The sequence below is a fragment of the Neovison vison genome, chromosome 11 (assembly GCF_020171115.1).
Source record: "Neovison vison isolate M4711 chromosome 11, ASM_NN_V1, whole genome shotgun sequence".
NCBI lineage: Eukaryota > Metazoa > Chordata > Mammalia > Carnivora > Mustelidae > Neogale > Neogale vison.
In genome coordinates, this window is record NC_058101.1 from 205857589 (window position 1) to 205871694 (window position 14106).

At 37.8% G+C, this 14106-nt stretch overlaps 1 protein-coding gene across 1 annotated transcript in view; it reads right to left on the reverse strand.

Moving 5' to 3' along the window:
• AGPAT5 (1-acylglycerol-3-phosphate O-acyltransferase 5) overlaps positions 1-14106 on the reverse strand; it is a 53364-nt gene that overhangs the window by 14951 nt on the left and 24307 nt on the right. The window contains exon 5 of the mRNA XM_044225712.1: positions 5664-5754. Within this exon, the coding sequence (XP_044081647.1) occupies positions 5664-5754 (91 nt within the window). The remainder of the gene's footprint in view (positions 1-5663; positions 5755-14106) is intronic.

Here is a 14106-nt window from a genome sequence, read left to right on the forward strand (position 1 = left end):
GCCAGGTTGACATTTGTTCGTGTGTGGATCATTTGTATCTCTTAAACTTCCCATTCATGCGCTTTTCCCATTTTTCCAGTTTATATTTTTTTCTTAGGTTAGCATATGCTCTTTTAATATTGAGTTTATTAACACCATATACTGCAAATACTAGTTTAGCCTGCCATCTGCCACCTAAACTTGTTAACACGACATTGCAAGGCATAGTAATTTTTATTTAGTCTACAAAGGAAAAAAATCCCTTTTTTGTTTTAAAAGGACAATTAAACCTACACAACAGTCTGTGCTATTCATAGGATAAAAGCAAATGCTTTTAAGCCTAAGGAGTTTTAAAACTACAAGGATCTTTTTCCAATAATGTTCCAATAATATGAAAATTCGAGGTATTCAGTTTGCCATTATAGATGCGTCCCTAAGTTCATCTTCTTTATTATTACTAGGGTTACTAAGTCTAAATATGTCACCTTGCCAGCTGCTATAGTAAAAAACAAAACAAAACAACATGAAGCTCACTTTAACAGGTTTGGGAGGATTAAGATGCATTAGATTCCAAATTTCTTAGTAACCTCTGAAAAGCAATATATCTAAAATGACTATGGGAACTTAGTCAAAATCAAACACTTCACATAAGAGAAGGGTAGAAGCTATTACAGCAGCAGCAGTGTCTGGATGTTTCCAGGACCCAGGTGGAGAGCCTCCCACTACTCACCTCCAAGTCTCCTACAGTGGGTACGTAGCTGCCACCAAACTCCCCTGTCTCTTAGTTAGGCCTAAGTATAAAATAAAGGTTCGCTCACCAATAAATATTATATCCACATGTCCTAGAAAACACAAAAATCTGACTCAAGTAACCTGCTGAGCACATGACTAATCTTATTTAAGCGAGTGGTTCTAGAACTTTCGGAGGCACTAGAATCGTGGGGAAGGCAGAACGCTACCCCTGGAATGTCTGATGTAGCAGATGTGCGGTGGATCCCAAGAATCTGGATGTCAAGGCATTTCCAGGACAATGCTGATGTTGCTGGGTCAGACAACACTTTAATAACCACTGACTCAGAACTTGGGCCATGGCCTGAACAGCTGGATTCTTAATCACAAATGAGCCAGTGAAGGAGTGAAAAGGCTAGGGGAATAAGGGATAATATTTATTTTGGTAAAAATTTATAAGTAAATGGTATGGAAGTGGCCTCAAAGAAGCAAAACCAAACTTTAAATAAAGTCCTGGACATTTGCTCTGTCCAAAGCCCTGCACGAGCATACAGTGGTGACTTGATCCTCTCTACACGACTCCCCTTGGTGCTCCCTGCTATCATCCCTAAGGCTGTGACTTGCCTAGGGGCCAGGCGTTAACATGCTACAGAAAAAGGGAGGAAGAGTAGGCCGAAGGAGAAGAATGAGACACAGCTGCAATTCAGACAGTGATGGAGAGGTTGATATGCAAAGGGAAACAACCAGTTTCTTGGGAAGCACTATAAATATAAATATAATTTAAAAGCTATCTTACTCCCTTTATTCATCCCTATTCTTTTCCAAAAATGCCTTGCATACAGGAATACAAAGTTCTAGAGGTGTTTGAGTGGCTCAGTGGGTTAGCTTAAGCGTCTGCCTTCAGCTCAGGTCCTGAGCCCAGGACCCTGGGATCGAGCCCCACACTGGGCTCCCTGCTCAGCGGGGACCATCCTTCTCCCTCTCCCTCTGCTCCTCTCCTCACTCGTGCTCTCTCTCTCTCTCTCTTCCTCACTCTCTCTCGCAAACAAACAAATAAATAAATACAAAGAATAAAGAATTCTAGACTGGGAATACAAGTCCAATGTGATTCTTTTCTATTTTTATATCCTGAACCATCTATGATCTTCCATTCAATAGTAACTGAGGCCCATGAGATTTATGTTGTAGCCTTCCTAGGAACAGGCAGAATCCTACGCCTCACAAATCACTGCAAAGACTGACAGATAGCTGACAACACACAACTGCATTAATAGTTCAAAAACTGATAAAGAAGTGAACTACCATGGGAAGTCAGAAGAGGAAGACGTCATTCCTTGACCAGTTTGTTGGATTTAAATTAAAATGATCTAATTGGGCATGTAACAAAACAAACATTTAATAAACACAATTTTAGAATGATCATTTTTATCTGATACTATTTTATTTATATTCATATAATACTATTATATTTACATATTCTGTTGCAGTTTTTCTTACTAAATGTTTCATCACTGATTTTATTTGTTTGAGACAGAGAGAGCACAAGCAGGGGGAGCAGCAGGCGGATGGAGAGGGAGAAGCAGTCTCCTTGCTCGGCAGGGAGCCCAACATGGGCTCAATCCCAGGACCCCAAGATCAGGACCTGAGCCGAAGGTGGCCACTTAACCGACTGAGCCACCCAGGTGCTCCTCACCATTGATTTTTTTAAATGACAAGTTCCATGCTAGCCTTTCTAAAAATAAAATTCCCTTTTCCCTAATTTACTATTACAAAGTAAAACAGTTTCAATATATACCTTGCTTACCTGACATTTAATAGTTTCTTGAAGAGTCTACTTATATTTCAGACCTTTTAAAATCTTAATTTTTGTTTTGGAGAGATTGTAACTAAAAACAAAATCTTGACTAATTTATTTAGAAATATGAGTAAGTCTTCTTTAAAGATGTAACTAACATTCAGTTTGAAGTGAGAAGGAAATTTAGAAAGCATTACAATGACAACCTCTGAAGGGAACAATTAATATTGTTAAGAATATTAATATTCTTAATAGAATTCATGACATGGTAACACAGACATTCTCTTAAATAACAACCCTAATACCGAATGGCCATAGTCTGTGGCTAATACATTTTTGAAGTAAAACGCTTCTAAGAAATAGTAATAACCAGAACCTTAAAATATTTAGAGTTAAGACAGACACACCCATATCCAACACTCATACTTCTTAAGCCAGCCAGTACCAAGGACCATGAAAAACTAAAGAGTAGAAGGTATAATTATTTAAACACATGAACACATATCACATGTTAAAAATCTAAATTAAACAGGCTGGTTTGGGTTTTTCTATTTATTTTTTTAAGTCAGATTCAAAGGAAGGTATTTTAGGAGCAATATTAATAATGTGACTATCACGGACTAAAAGGTGCTACTAAGTTTCAACTTTCTTGAAGAAAAATTAGTTTAACAGATGGAGAAACAAGTTCTTTCATTTTTATTTTCAAGTAATCTTGATTATAGTTGTGACCCAAGAGGAAAGAAAACAGGAAACACTTTTTCTAGATATATGGTTCACAAATCAATTTCTTTTGTGTATGGTGGAAAATAGTTACCTTATAGTCATGAGAAAATATAGTTTTGATAGAGAGCAATAGTTTCTCCAATTGTAGAATTTAAAGAAAGAACAATCAGCAATTAAAATTTTTTATCTATAAGACAAATTATTCACTTTCCTCCCTTCTGGTAACTTTAAAAAGATCTACAACTCAAGAGAAAAAGAACAGAATAATAATTGATTAATTATAAGTGAGTGGGTTATTATCAGATTAAAAAGCTAGAGTATATATCATGATTATGCCATTTTAAGAATTACTTAAAAATACTTGATCTAGCATTACAAAATTACTGTGGATTTTTAAAATTAAGTATCTTTTAGGAACTATCTTAAACAGACATCTTAGTGAGATTGGATAATACAAGTAAATATTCATCTTAAATTATATTAAAAAGTAATGAATTAAGAAATATTAGTATTAAATATAGTAACATCTAGGAAGATAATAGAAGACCCTGTTATGGACTCATGTGTCCCCTCCATCCTCCATCCCCCCAAATTCATTTTGAAGTCCTAACCCCTAAGTGACTGCATTTGGAGATGGGGTCCTCAGGAAATAAATAAGATTATGTGAAGGCTTTCTCTGACTTACTTCACCTAGCATTATAACTCTCAAGATCCACCCGTATCTTACAAATACCAAATTTCATTCCTTTTATGGCTGAGTAATATTCCATTGTATATAGAGACCACATCTTTATCTATTCATCAGTTGATGGACATTTGGTTCTTTCCACAATTTGGCTATTGTTGACAATGCTGCTGTAAACACTGGGGTGTATTTGTCCCTTTGAATTAGCATTTTTGTACTCGTTGGGTAAATACCCAGTAGTGCAACTGCTGGATCGTGGGGTAACTCTATTTTTCACTTTTTGAGGAAACTCCATACTGTTTTCCAGAGTGGCTGTACCACTCCGCATTCCCACAAACAGAGCATGCAGGTTCCTCTTTCTCTACATCCTCACCAACACCTGTTGTTTCTTGTGTTTTGATTTTAGTCACGCTGACAGGTGTGAGGTGATATCTCACTGTAGTTTTGATTTGTTTTTCCTTAATGGGGAGTGATGTCGAGCATCACTGGCCTTTGGGCCAATCAAGTGAAGCTCTCTTCTGGGCAGCTACACCTACAGGTCTAGAGTCAAAGAGATGCGGGTGGAAGAAAGCTTTTTTGAGCCATCAGCAATCAAATAAACGGTGGCCAAAGCTATGGATCTGGATGAAGGCCACAAGAAAAAATATGAAAATGAAATGAATGAAGGAGCAAAGTCAGACAATAGAAACAACACACGAAACAGGAGAGAATGAAGCAGACGAGGAGGCTAGAAAGGAGACTGCCAGGAATCACCAGAGAGGGAGGAGGAAATGGAGACAAGCCCTACAGAAGTCTAGGGAAAGAATTCCAGTAACGGAATTATCAAGAATTTTGGATCAGATCCCAATGAATTAGTTAAAATTAACAAAAATAAAAATTCATTTCCCCTGATGCACGACCACATGTGGGCAGGAGCTGCCATGTTGGTCAGAGCAGACTGAGACACTGCTATTGCTGCAACAGGTTCTCCGAGACAGCCCCATACACACCTCAAGGCATGGGCTCAGGAAGTGCTTAGGGATCAATGTACGGAGATCGTATACTAATTCACAGCCAATCATTAAGGGCAACAGGGAGAACACAGCTCAGCCACTGTTTTCTGTTTATATCCCAAATTGGTGAAACTGAATAGGTTATAGGTATATTAGTTTTCCAACTTTCTAAGCACCTTCCTGTTATTGGGGACATTTGTAACTTGCAAGCACTGTGAACCAACTTTGCATCACATTCTCCAGTAGGGACTTGACAGACTTCTAATGTAATTCGTATACACAGGCAATCATAGGTATACCTCTGAGGTACTATGTCCCAAGAGATGAGGAGACAAGCTGAGTCCATGAGGCAACTCGCACCCACACACCTGACGGACGTCAGAGTTGGGACTCTAGCCCAGGGCTGTCAGCCCACAGCACAGAGACTCTTTCCATCACCAACCCACAATGGAGAAAAAGCTCCACAATCTGGTACCCAGCCAGATTTTCACTAAATCCATGGCACTGGAATATGTATTTTAGCAAGGCCTCGAATTTAATCTCATATATATATATATATATATATATATATAAACATGCATAAGATTTAATGAAGAAACTTCATTTCCAAAGAGATGATACATATATTCTCTGAATATATAACTGAATATATAACTCATTTCCATTGCTGTAAGACATAAATATCCTCTCCAGGAACAAAAATGAAAAAGATATTTATTTTTAAAAATTATTTTTCAAGTACAGTCAAGTTTTTACTTACCTTCTTGAGCAGCAAATGTTTGACTAGCTGAAATGACTTTTGTTAGTTCTGGATTATACCTTGTTCCCTCTGGAAAAATCACTAGATACATCTGTGAAACATAAAGAAATTTGGTTTGTTTTGTGTGAGCTTTTTTTGTTGTTCTTGTGAACCTACCAGTGCCAACCCTATTAATGCTGAGAGAGTACATTCTATGGTAGGAAAAATGTATATTCATTTTACATGTGACCTTCATTTCAAGCAGAGCAAACAAAATGCAAAAATGCAATTCAATCTTAGCATGAATTATATTTAAAACACAGTCATACATTCACTGGTAGGTCAATCATTAAGACTCTAACAATGTTTCTAATTACACACCAATATTCATTAATTAAAAATTTGCCCATGAAATTCTGACTCATTAAAGCCTCAATTAATTAAAGAGCTTTTTCCCCCTAAGATTCTGAAAAATGACATTTTTAAATGATGCAAAATTTAGACATTACTGTCCCTAACTATTAATAATAAAAGCTTATCTCATCCAAAGCAATATCTAAATTTCCACAATATTAAATGTAGTAAGTATTCACATTTCAAAAGATTCCCACTATTCTTATTTTACACAGCTCCCTTAATGCATTTTAAATAATTCAATTTTTAAGCAGCTTCATAAATTGAAATAAAGCACTTATAAAGGAGAAAGCTGGATATTTACTAAGTAATCAATTAAGTTTTTACTTTTATCTTCTTGGGAAAATAAAGACAGAAACAGTGAAACTATACAATGAGAAACTCCTAACTTTAGAAGTGAGTTACCCAAAGTACACCGACATTGTTACTTGATAGCCAGAACACACAACTGAGGCATTTGTAGCAAATCTTTTCAAATACAAACAGAATACAGGAAACACAGGGATAGGAGGATAGCAGGAAAGAAAATTATGTTCCTTTTATCCAACCTCATCTGATTCCAGGTGATGCTGTCTATCTATATACCTGGTACAGACTCATTCCCTTATCTAAATGGTCTAGGATTATCAAACTCCTACATAATAAATTTATGGGAGAATTCACATTTTTTCATTAGATTAACAAGATTAATCTCTTCCAAACTTTCACCTGAAAAACTTGTATTAATGGCAGCTCTACAATTCTTCATTTTCAACTTCCCTGAAAATACATACATTTTTTATTCATCCATATAAATTGTCTTTAGAACCCACTATCATTGCCTAACTTAGAAGTTAACAGATTTCTATGTATCCTGATGTTTGATAAGAAAGGTTAACCATAGCTGCCATAAAAATGTAGAAAAATGAGTAAAATTAAAATTAGTTCCCAAACCCACAAATTCATTATCATGAGAACATATTTTAAATCAGCTTATGGGGCAAGTAGCTGGCTCACTCGGCAGAGCATAGGAATCCCCACTGTGAGGTCATAGGTTCCAGCCCCACACCGAATGTAGAGGTTACTTAAAAAAATAATAATAATTTAAAAAATAAAATCTTTAAATAAGTGAACTTTGTAATCAAAGCCATGAAAGCAATTACTGATAATTTTTAGCTTTTAGTTCAAGCATTCAAAAATAAAGTGATTCAAGATTTGAATGGTTATTAATAATTCATATGGTATTATTTTCCCATTTCTTATACATTTCATTAAAAAGGACACTGATGGTCAACAGGAAAGCAAGAATGAACAATTTTTTCAGGGCTCATTCAAAAAGTATTTCTTGTACACCTATTGCGTGCCAGGTACTAGGGAGGATAATGATATAGATAGAGTCTTTGGAGACAAGCGAGAAAAAAGTACATTAAACAAATTTTATAATTACACTTCTGTGACTGTGAAGAAAAAGAGCAAGATGTTATGAAGGAGAATTACAAGAGGATAACTGGAGTGAATGATGGGTCTGAGACCTAAAGAACGGGAACAGAAGGCGTGCTTTCACCAACAGATGGGGACCAAGGCAAGGACGCCTACTCTCACCAGTGCTAGTTAAGGCTGTACTAGAGGTTCTAGCCAGGGCGCTAAGGCAGGACAAAGAAACAAAAGGCATCCAGATTAAAAGAAAGAAGTAAAACTGTATTTATACACAAATGGCATGACTGTTCATGTTAAGAAGTCTAAGAAATAGTACTATTTTTAATGTTGCTAAATAATAAGTCTAGCAAGGTTACAGAATAAAAAGTCAATAAACTGAATGTTTAGATACTAACAATCATAAACTAAAATAAAAAATAATGTCATCTACAACAGCATCAAAAGACATGAAATTAAGAATTTATTTCAGCAAATGTGGATACCTTTGGCAAAAGATGAGTAAATCTGTATAGTTAAAAGCCACAAAACACTGCGGAGAGACATTAAAGAGGACCTAAATAAACACTGTATTTTTGGATCCAAAGACCCAATATTGTTATGATAGCAATTCTTCCCAGAATGATCTATAGATTCAATGCAATTCAAATTAAAAAATCCCAGCAAGCTTTTATGCAGAAACTGACAAGCTGATTTTAGAATTTACACAGGAAATGCCAAGGACCTAAAACAGCCATGCAGCTTTGAAAAAGAATAAATATAGTAGATTTAACCACACCAGATTTCAAAACTTATCATAATAAAGCAAGAGTAATCACGATAGTGTGGTAGAGGCATGGGGATATCCAGATGGATCAGTGGAACAGAATAGATGGCTCAGAAGCAGACACATATGTGTGCAATCTCTTTATTTCAAACAACAGGGAAAAGAATGACCTTCTCGGTAAGTGGTGATGGGTGTCCATATTTGGACACACAAATCCTCACCTTACACCATATACAAAAGTTAACTTGAAATGGGCCATAGACCTAAATGCAAACTAAAACTAAAACTTTCAAAAGAAAACCAAAGAAGAAAATCTTAGTATCACTGAGTTTGGCAAACCCTTTTACAGTAGGACAGAAAAAGCAGAAATTTTAGGAAAGAACAATAAATCAGACTTCAGCAAAATTTTTTAAACTTTTGTTAAGACTCTGTTATCATATGAAAAGGCATGTCACTGATGCAAAGAAAGACCCGTACAGGGGCACCTGGGTGGCTCAGTGGGTTAAGTCTCTGCCTTTGGCTTAGGTCGTGATCTCAGGGTCCTGGGATCGAATCCCAAATCTGGCTATCTGCTCAGCATGGAGCCTGCTTCCCCCTTTCTCTCTGCCTGCCTCTCTGCCTACTTGTGATCTCTCTCTCTGTCAAAAAAAGAAAAAAAAAATTTAAGACTCGTACAGGAACATTCTGAGGGTTACATTTTAACAGCCGCAAACTGGCCGCCACTGCACAAAGCAGATGACCTTCTGCAGGGAATCATACACACAAAGACCGCAACTAGAGAAAGAATACAGAAAAAAAAAAAAAAAGAGAGAAAGAATACAGAAGAGTCTGACTACTTGGATTCAACCTCCAGACTTCACTTTCAGGCCCCGAGAGCCGGGATAAATTCCTTATCCTCTCTGTGCCTGAGGCTTCTTGTCTGCAGGAGGAAAGGATGATTGTACCTCACCTCCAAGAGCTACGGTAATGATAGCAGGTGATAATTTACGTAGCCTAATTAGCGTGCGCTTGGCACAAACTATACTGCAACTTGCTGTTGTTAAAATGAGGACAGATGTGCTTTCCCAATGTGAGACGATGCATCGGGACGAAGGGGAGCGACAGGAGCTGCGCGGCGGCCTCGAGCCTTCCCCGGAATCAGCTCCGCACGCTGCGTTCCCAAGAACGGCCTCTGAAGGCCACACGGCCAAAGCAGGACTCCTCATCCTAAGGAGAGCTGAGCATGCCACCGAGCACACACGCAGAGTCACGATTCTCGAGTAAAACTTTTCTCCTCCTTCAGCTGTTCGCACCTGATAACTTCCTCACCGCCGCTTTCACACGCCGACCAGAAAGACAGAACTCTTCCGCAGTTCCCATGGAGATGGAGAAGGTGGCAACAGAGGAGGGGAAGGACGAAACACGAGGAAGCCGGGCAAGAAAAGCACTCCGGCGTGGTGTGACATCTCTGGACTGACTTCTCAATCCAGGAAAACCCCTGCTCGAGGACAGGGAGGCCCCAAGGATGACAGGAAATAACTGGCACACAGTCACGACAAACCCAAGTATGTACAAGGTTATTGCCACTGCTCATAGAATCTTTTATTCTGCTAAATTTTCATTTGGAAGGAACCAGAGATTCTGTTTTCTTTAATGAGGGCTGACTTTGCATCTAAGATCTCTAGTTAAGATGTGGGGCACCATTCTAAGTGTAGATACTTCCGCCTCTAGTGGAAATCAGCAAGCTATTTCTTACTAAAATTTCATTCAGAAAGAAAAGAGCTATTTAAGAATTTGAAATATACGCATATTGCAACCAGTTATGGAACTGATGACTTTCTGTTAAAAACAGCCTTTCCTCCGTGCTTTGGACAAGTTAATTTACTTTTAATTGAGCCTCAGTTTCATTCCCAAAGGAAGACTGAAGATAGCAGTGAGCAGGAAAGGAAGTACGTGAAAATGTCAAGCACTGTGTGGCAGTCTCTTTACATTGTTTCCTTCCCCTCCGGTTTTTAAAAATTCTGTCTAGTTCACTAAAGAGTTTCAAAGCACGCACATTTATATGGAAATGATATCTCAGAAGTTAATATACTTTGATTAGCTCGACATCTCTTAATTACTGCTTTGGCTTTAAATAAAAATCCATTTCATATTTAGACATACAGAATATAAATAAGATAGTTCATCTCTGCTTTCTTCCCCCCCAATTAATCCAGTCTAGTAAATCACAACTGTTAAAAAGGGTTTACAATTACAATCAGAAACATTCAACTCATTAAAAATTCCATTATACATTTACAGAGGGAAAAATGCAAAAAAAGTGATTCCTTCCTCGAAGAGATTATTATTTAAGTATGGAAGTGCTACACATATGATCAGAAAACAATTACAAAGTCACACAAATGCATACATGAATGTAGCAGGCAGAATAATGTCCCCCCCCAAAATGTCCACATTCGGATCTTTAGAATCTGTGACTATGTTACAGAACATGGCAAGGGGGTTGAAGACTGCTAGCACTGGACTGAGGGATAATGAGGTCAGCCTAGAATGTCTAGGTGGGGCCAATGTCATCGCAAGGGTTCTAAAGATGAAAGGGGGAGGCAGAAGAGTCGGAACCAGAATGATGGCTGCAAAAAAGACCAGAACAGCCATTGCTGGCTTTGAAGACAGAAAGAAGCCATGATCTAGGGAATGCAGGCAACCTCTAGAATCTAAAAGAGGCAAGAAAATGGACTCTCCTTTAGAGTTTCCAGAAGGGACCTCCACCCCAATGACACCACAATTTTAGTTGGTGGGATCCATTTTGCACTGCTTATCTCCAGAATGGTTAAAATAATAAATATATGTTGTTATTTTTCCTAGATGTTTAAGGGTATGATTGACAATAAAAATTATACACATTTGAGGTATATAATGTAATGTCTTCATATACACAGACATTGTGAAACGATTACCACAAAGTAATTAACCTATCACTTTGACAGTTACCATATTTCTTTGTGTGTGTTAAGAACACTTAGAATCTACTCTTTTTAACAAATTTCAAGTATACAATATAGCATTATTACCTACAGGTACCACGCTGTACCGTATGTCCTCAGAACTTACTCCTCCTATAACTGAAAGTTGGAACCCTTTGACCTACATATCCCCATTTCCCCCAATCCCTAAGGCCCTGGTAAACCACTGCTCTACTCCCCAGTTCTATGAATTCAACTTTTTAAAATTCCATATGTAAGTGAGACTATGCAGTACTTGTCGTTCTAGGATTTATTTCAGTTACTGTAATGCCCTCGAGGTTCACCCACATTGTCATAAATGACAGAACTTCCTTCTTTATTAACACTGAAAATTATTCTGTTGTGAAAAGATAAAATACATACTACATTTTTTTTATTCACACATTTGTTGATGGACATTTAGGTTATTTCCACACCTGGCTGTTGTGCATAATGCTGCAGTGAATATAGCGCAGGAAATAATCCCATTTCCTTTGAATATATACCCGGAGTGGAATTGCTGGATGTGATATTTCTACTTTTAATCTTCTGGGAAAACTCCACTCCATTTTCTGTAGTGGGTGTACCAATTTATAGTCCTGCTAACAATGTCTAAGGGTTCTCTAAGTCCTCAACCAACCCTTAACTTTTGAGAACTATTTAAGAACAGTCACTGTAACAGGTGTGAGGTGTTAATCTCATTACAGCTGTGCCTGGCATTCCCCTGACGATGACTGAGGTTGAGCACCTTTTCATACAACTGTCGGCCATTTATTTGTAAGTCTTCTTTGGAGAAATGTCTATTCAAGTCCTTTGCCCAAATAAATCAAAGTTGAGTTATTTGGTCTTTCTTTTTTTGCTGCTGGGCTGCATGCTAATCTTAAAAATTAGCGTCAGATATGTCACTTGCAAATATTTTCTTCCTTTCTGCAGGTTGTTTTTCATTTTGTTATTATTTCCTTTGCTGTGCAGAAACATTTTAGTTTGGCGTGGTCCTACTTACTTATTTTTGCTTCTGCCGCCTGTGCTTTTGTGTCAGTGAGTTTGTGGTAAACTGTTACAGCAGCAGTTGGAAACTGCTACAATATGCGTAACTTTCAAGCATGTTATTTAATCCTAGCTGCCGAATGAATTATTAACAGCTGTAACATATAAAGAAAACAAGCTTAAGAAGTTAAGTGACTTGTGCAAGGTAACGAAGTTTACATGGCAGACCTGAGATACGACCCCGAATCTGGTCTGGCCTCAAAGCGACAAGCACCCACGGCAGCGCCAGTCTGTAATTCAGCACTGTTGCACGAACATCGAAAAGCTAGACTTCTGCCCTGGAAAAACAGAAAGTTCTCTGGTAGCCCAAAGTAAAAGACTAGGTTATTTGAACGAGCCTTCCTAATGAAAATTTTAAAAGCTGGATATGACATCATTTAAAGAGTATCAAAGAGCTGAAAAGATAGAAATAAAGCCCGCAGACCTTCTAATAAGAGTGAAAAGAAGTTGAGACGCCTGGATGGCTCAGTCGGTTAAGTGTCTGCCTTCAGCTCAGGTCAGGATCCCAGGGCTGTGGGATGGAGAGTCCCACATCGTGCTCCTTGCTCAGCAAGGAGCCTGCTTCCCCTCCTGTCTGCCACTCCCCCTACTTCTGCTCTCTCTCTCTCAAAAAAAAAAAAAAAAAAAAAAAGAGTGAAACGAAGTAAAGGGAACACCAAAGACCATATTCTTAGGGCAAAAGTAGACCAGAAATCAATCAGTGTCACATGGATTTGCAACTTTAGTCCAGTTAACCTCAAGTTCAGAATTCAGTCTGGGTGGGCTCACAGTGAAGAAGCCTTAAGGGGCCCAGCTAAAACAAACGCAAAGATTCTCTGGAGGAAGGCACTTTTTACTCTTTGGAGTTTATCTCTACAGATAATTTTCCAAATAGAATCGGGAGCAAATAAAGTTAACCAAGCACATAAGGAAAGAAAGTACCATGAGCGAGAACTGGCAGAAAATGACAGGGATTCACATACTGAGATTACTAAATACATATTTACTCAATACAACTTTTAAATGATTGATGCCTTCAAAATTTAAAGAAACAAAGTTTGAAGATTAAATCAAAAATAACATGGGCGCCTGGGTGGCTCAGTTGTTAGGCATCTGCCTTCAACTCAGGTCATGGTCCCAGGGTCCTGGAATTGAGTCCAGCACTGGGCACCCTGCTCAGCAGGAAGCCTGCTTCTCCCTCTCCCACACCCCCTGCTTATATTCCCTGTCTCTCTCTCTCTGTCAAATAAATAAATAAAGCAAAAATAACAGATTTGATAATAGCCATACAGTATGGCATACCATGAAAAATACAAAATAAAGTCAAAAAACAGGTATTAAAAGGATTTATGGTATAGTGGATTGCATCTTGAAACAAACAAATAAAAAAGGACATTAGAAAAACTAGAGCAATTTGAATAGTCTGTAGTTCAATTAATAGTACGACACCAATGTTTCTTTCTAAGTTTTGACAAACGTACCATGGTTCAGAAAGATGTTAACATTAAATGTTAACATTAAGACTAGGTGAAGAATAAATGGGAAACTCTGTACTATCCATGCCACGTTTTTGTAGATCTAAAATCACTCCAACTTTTACAACACATTAACAAAAGAACAGGAAGAGGCTTCCATTTAGGACAAAGATATTACAAGAGTATCTCTCCAATGTAAAAACAAACAAACAAACAGGACAGAAAAACAACAAGCTGAACCCGTCAGAGTTGAAGTTGCAAGGCAACAGCTCACCTGGACATCTAAAAGAAGAAAGGCAATTCAGAGAGAGGAGATGCACGCATTTACCTGGGGCAAATGCCAACAGTTGTCAAAAACAAGATTTAGTTAAAATTTTAAGCTGCAAAGG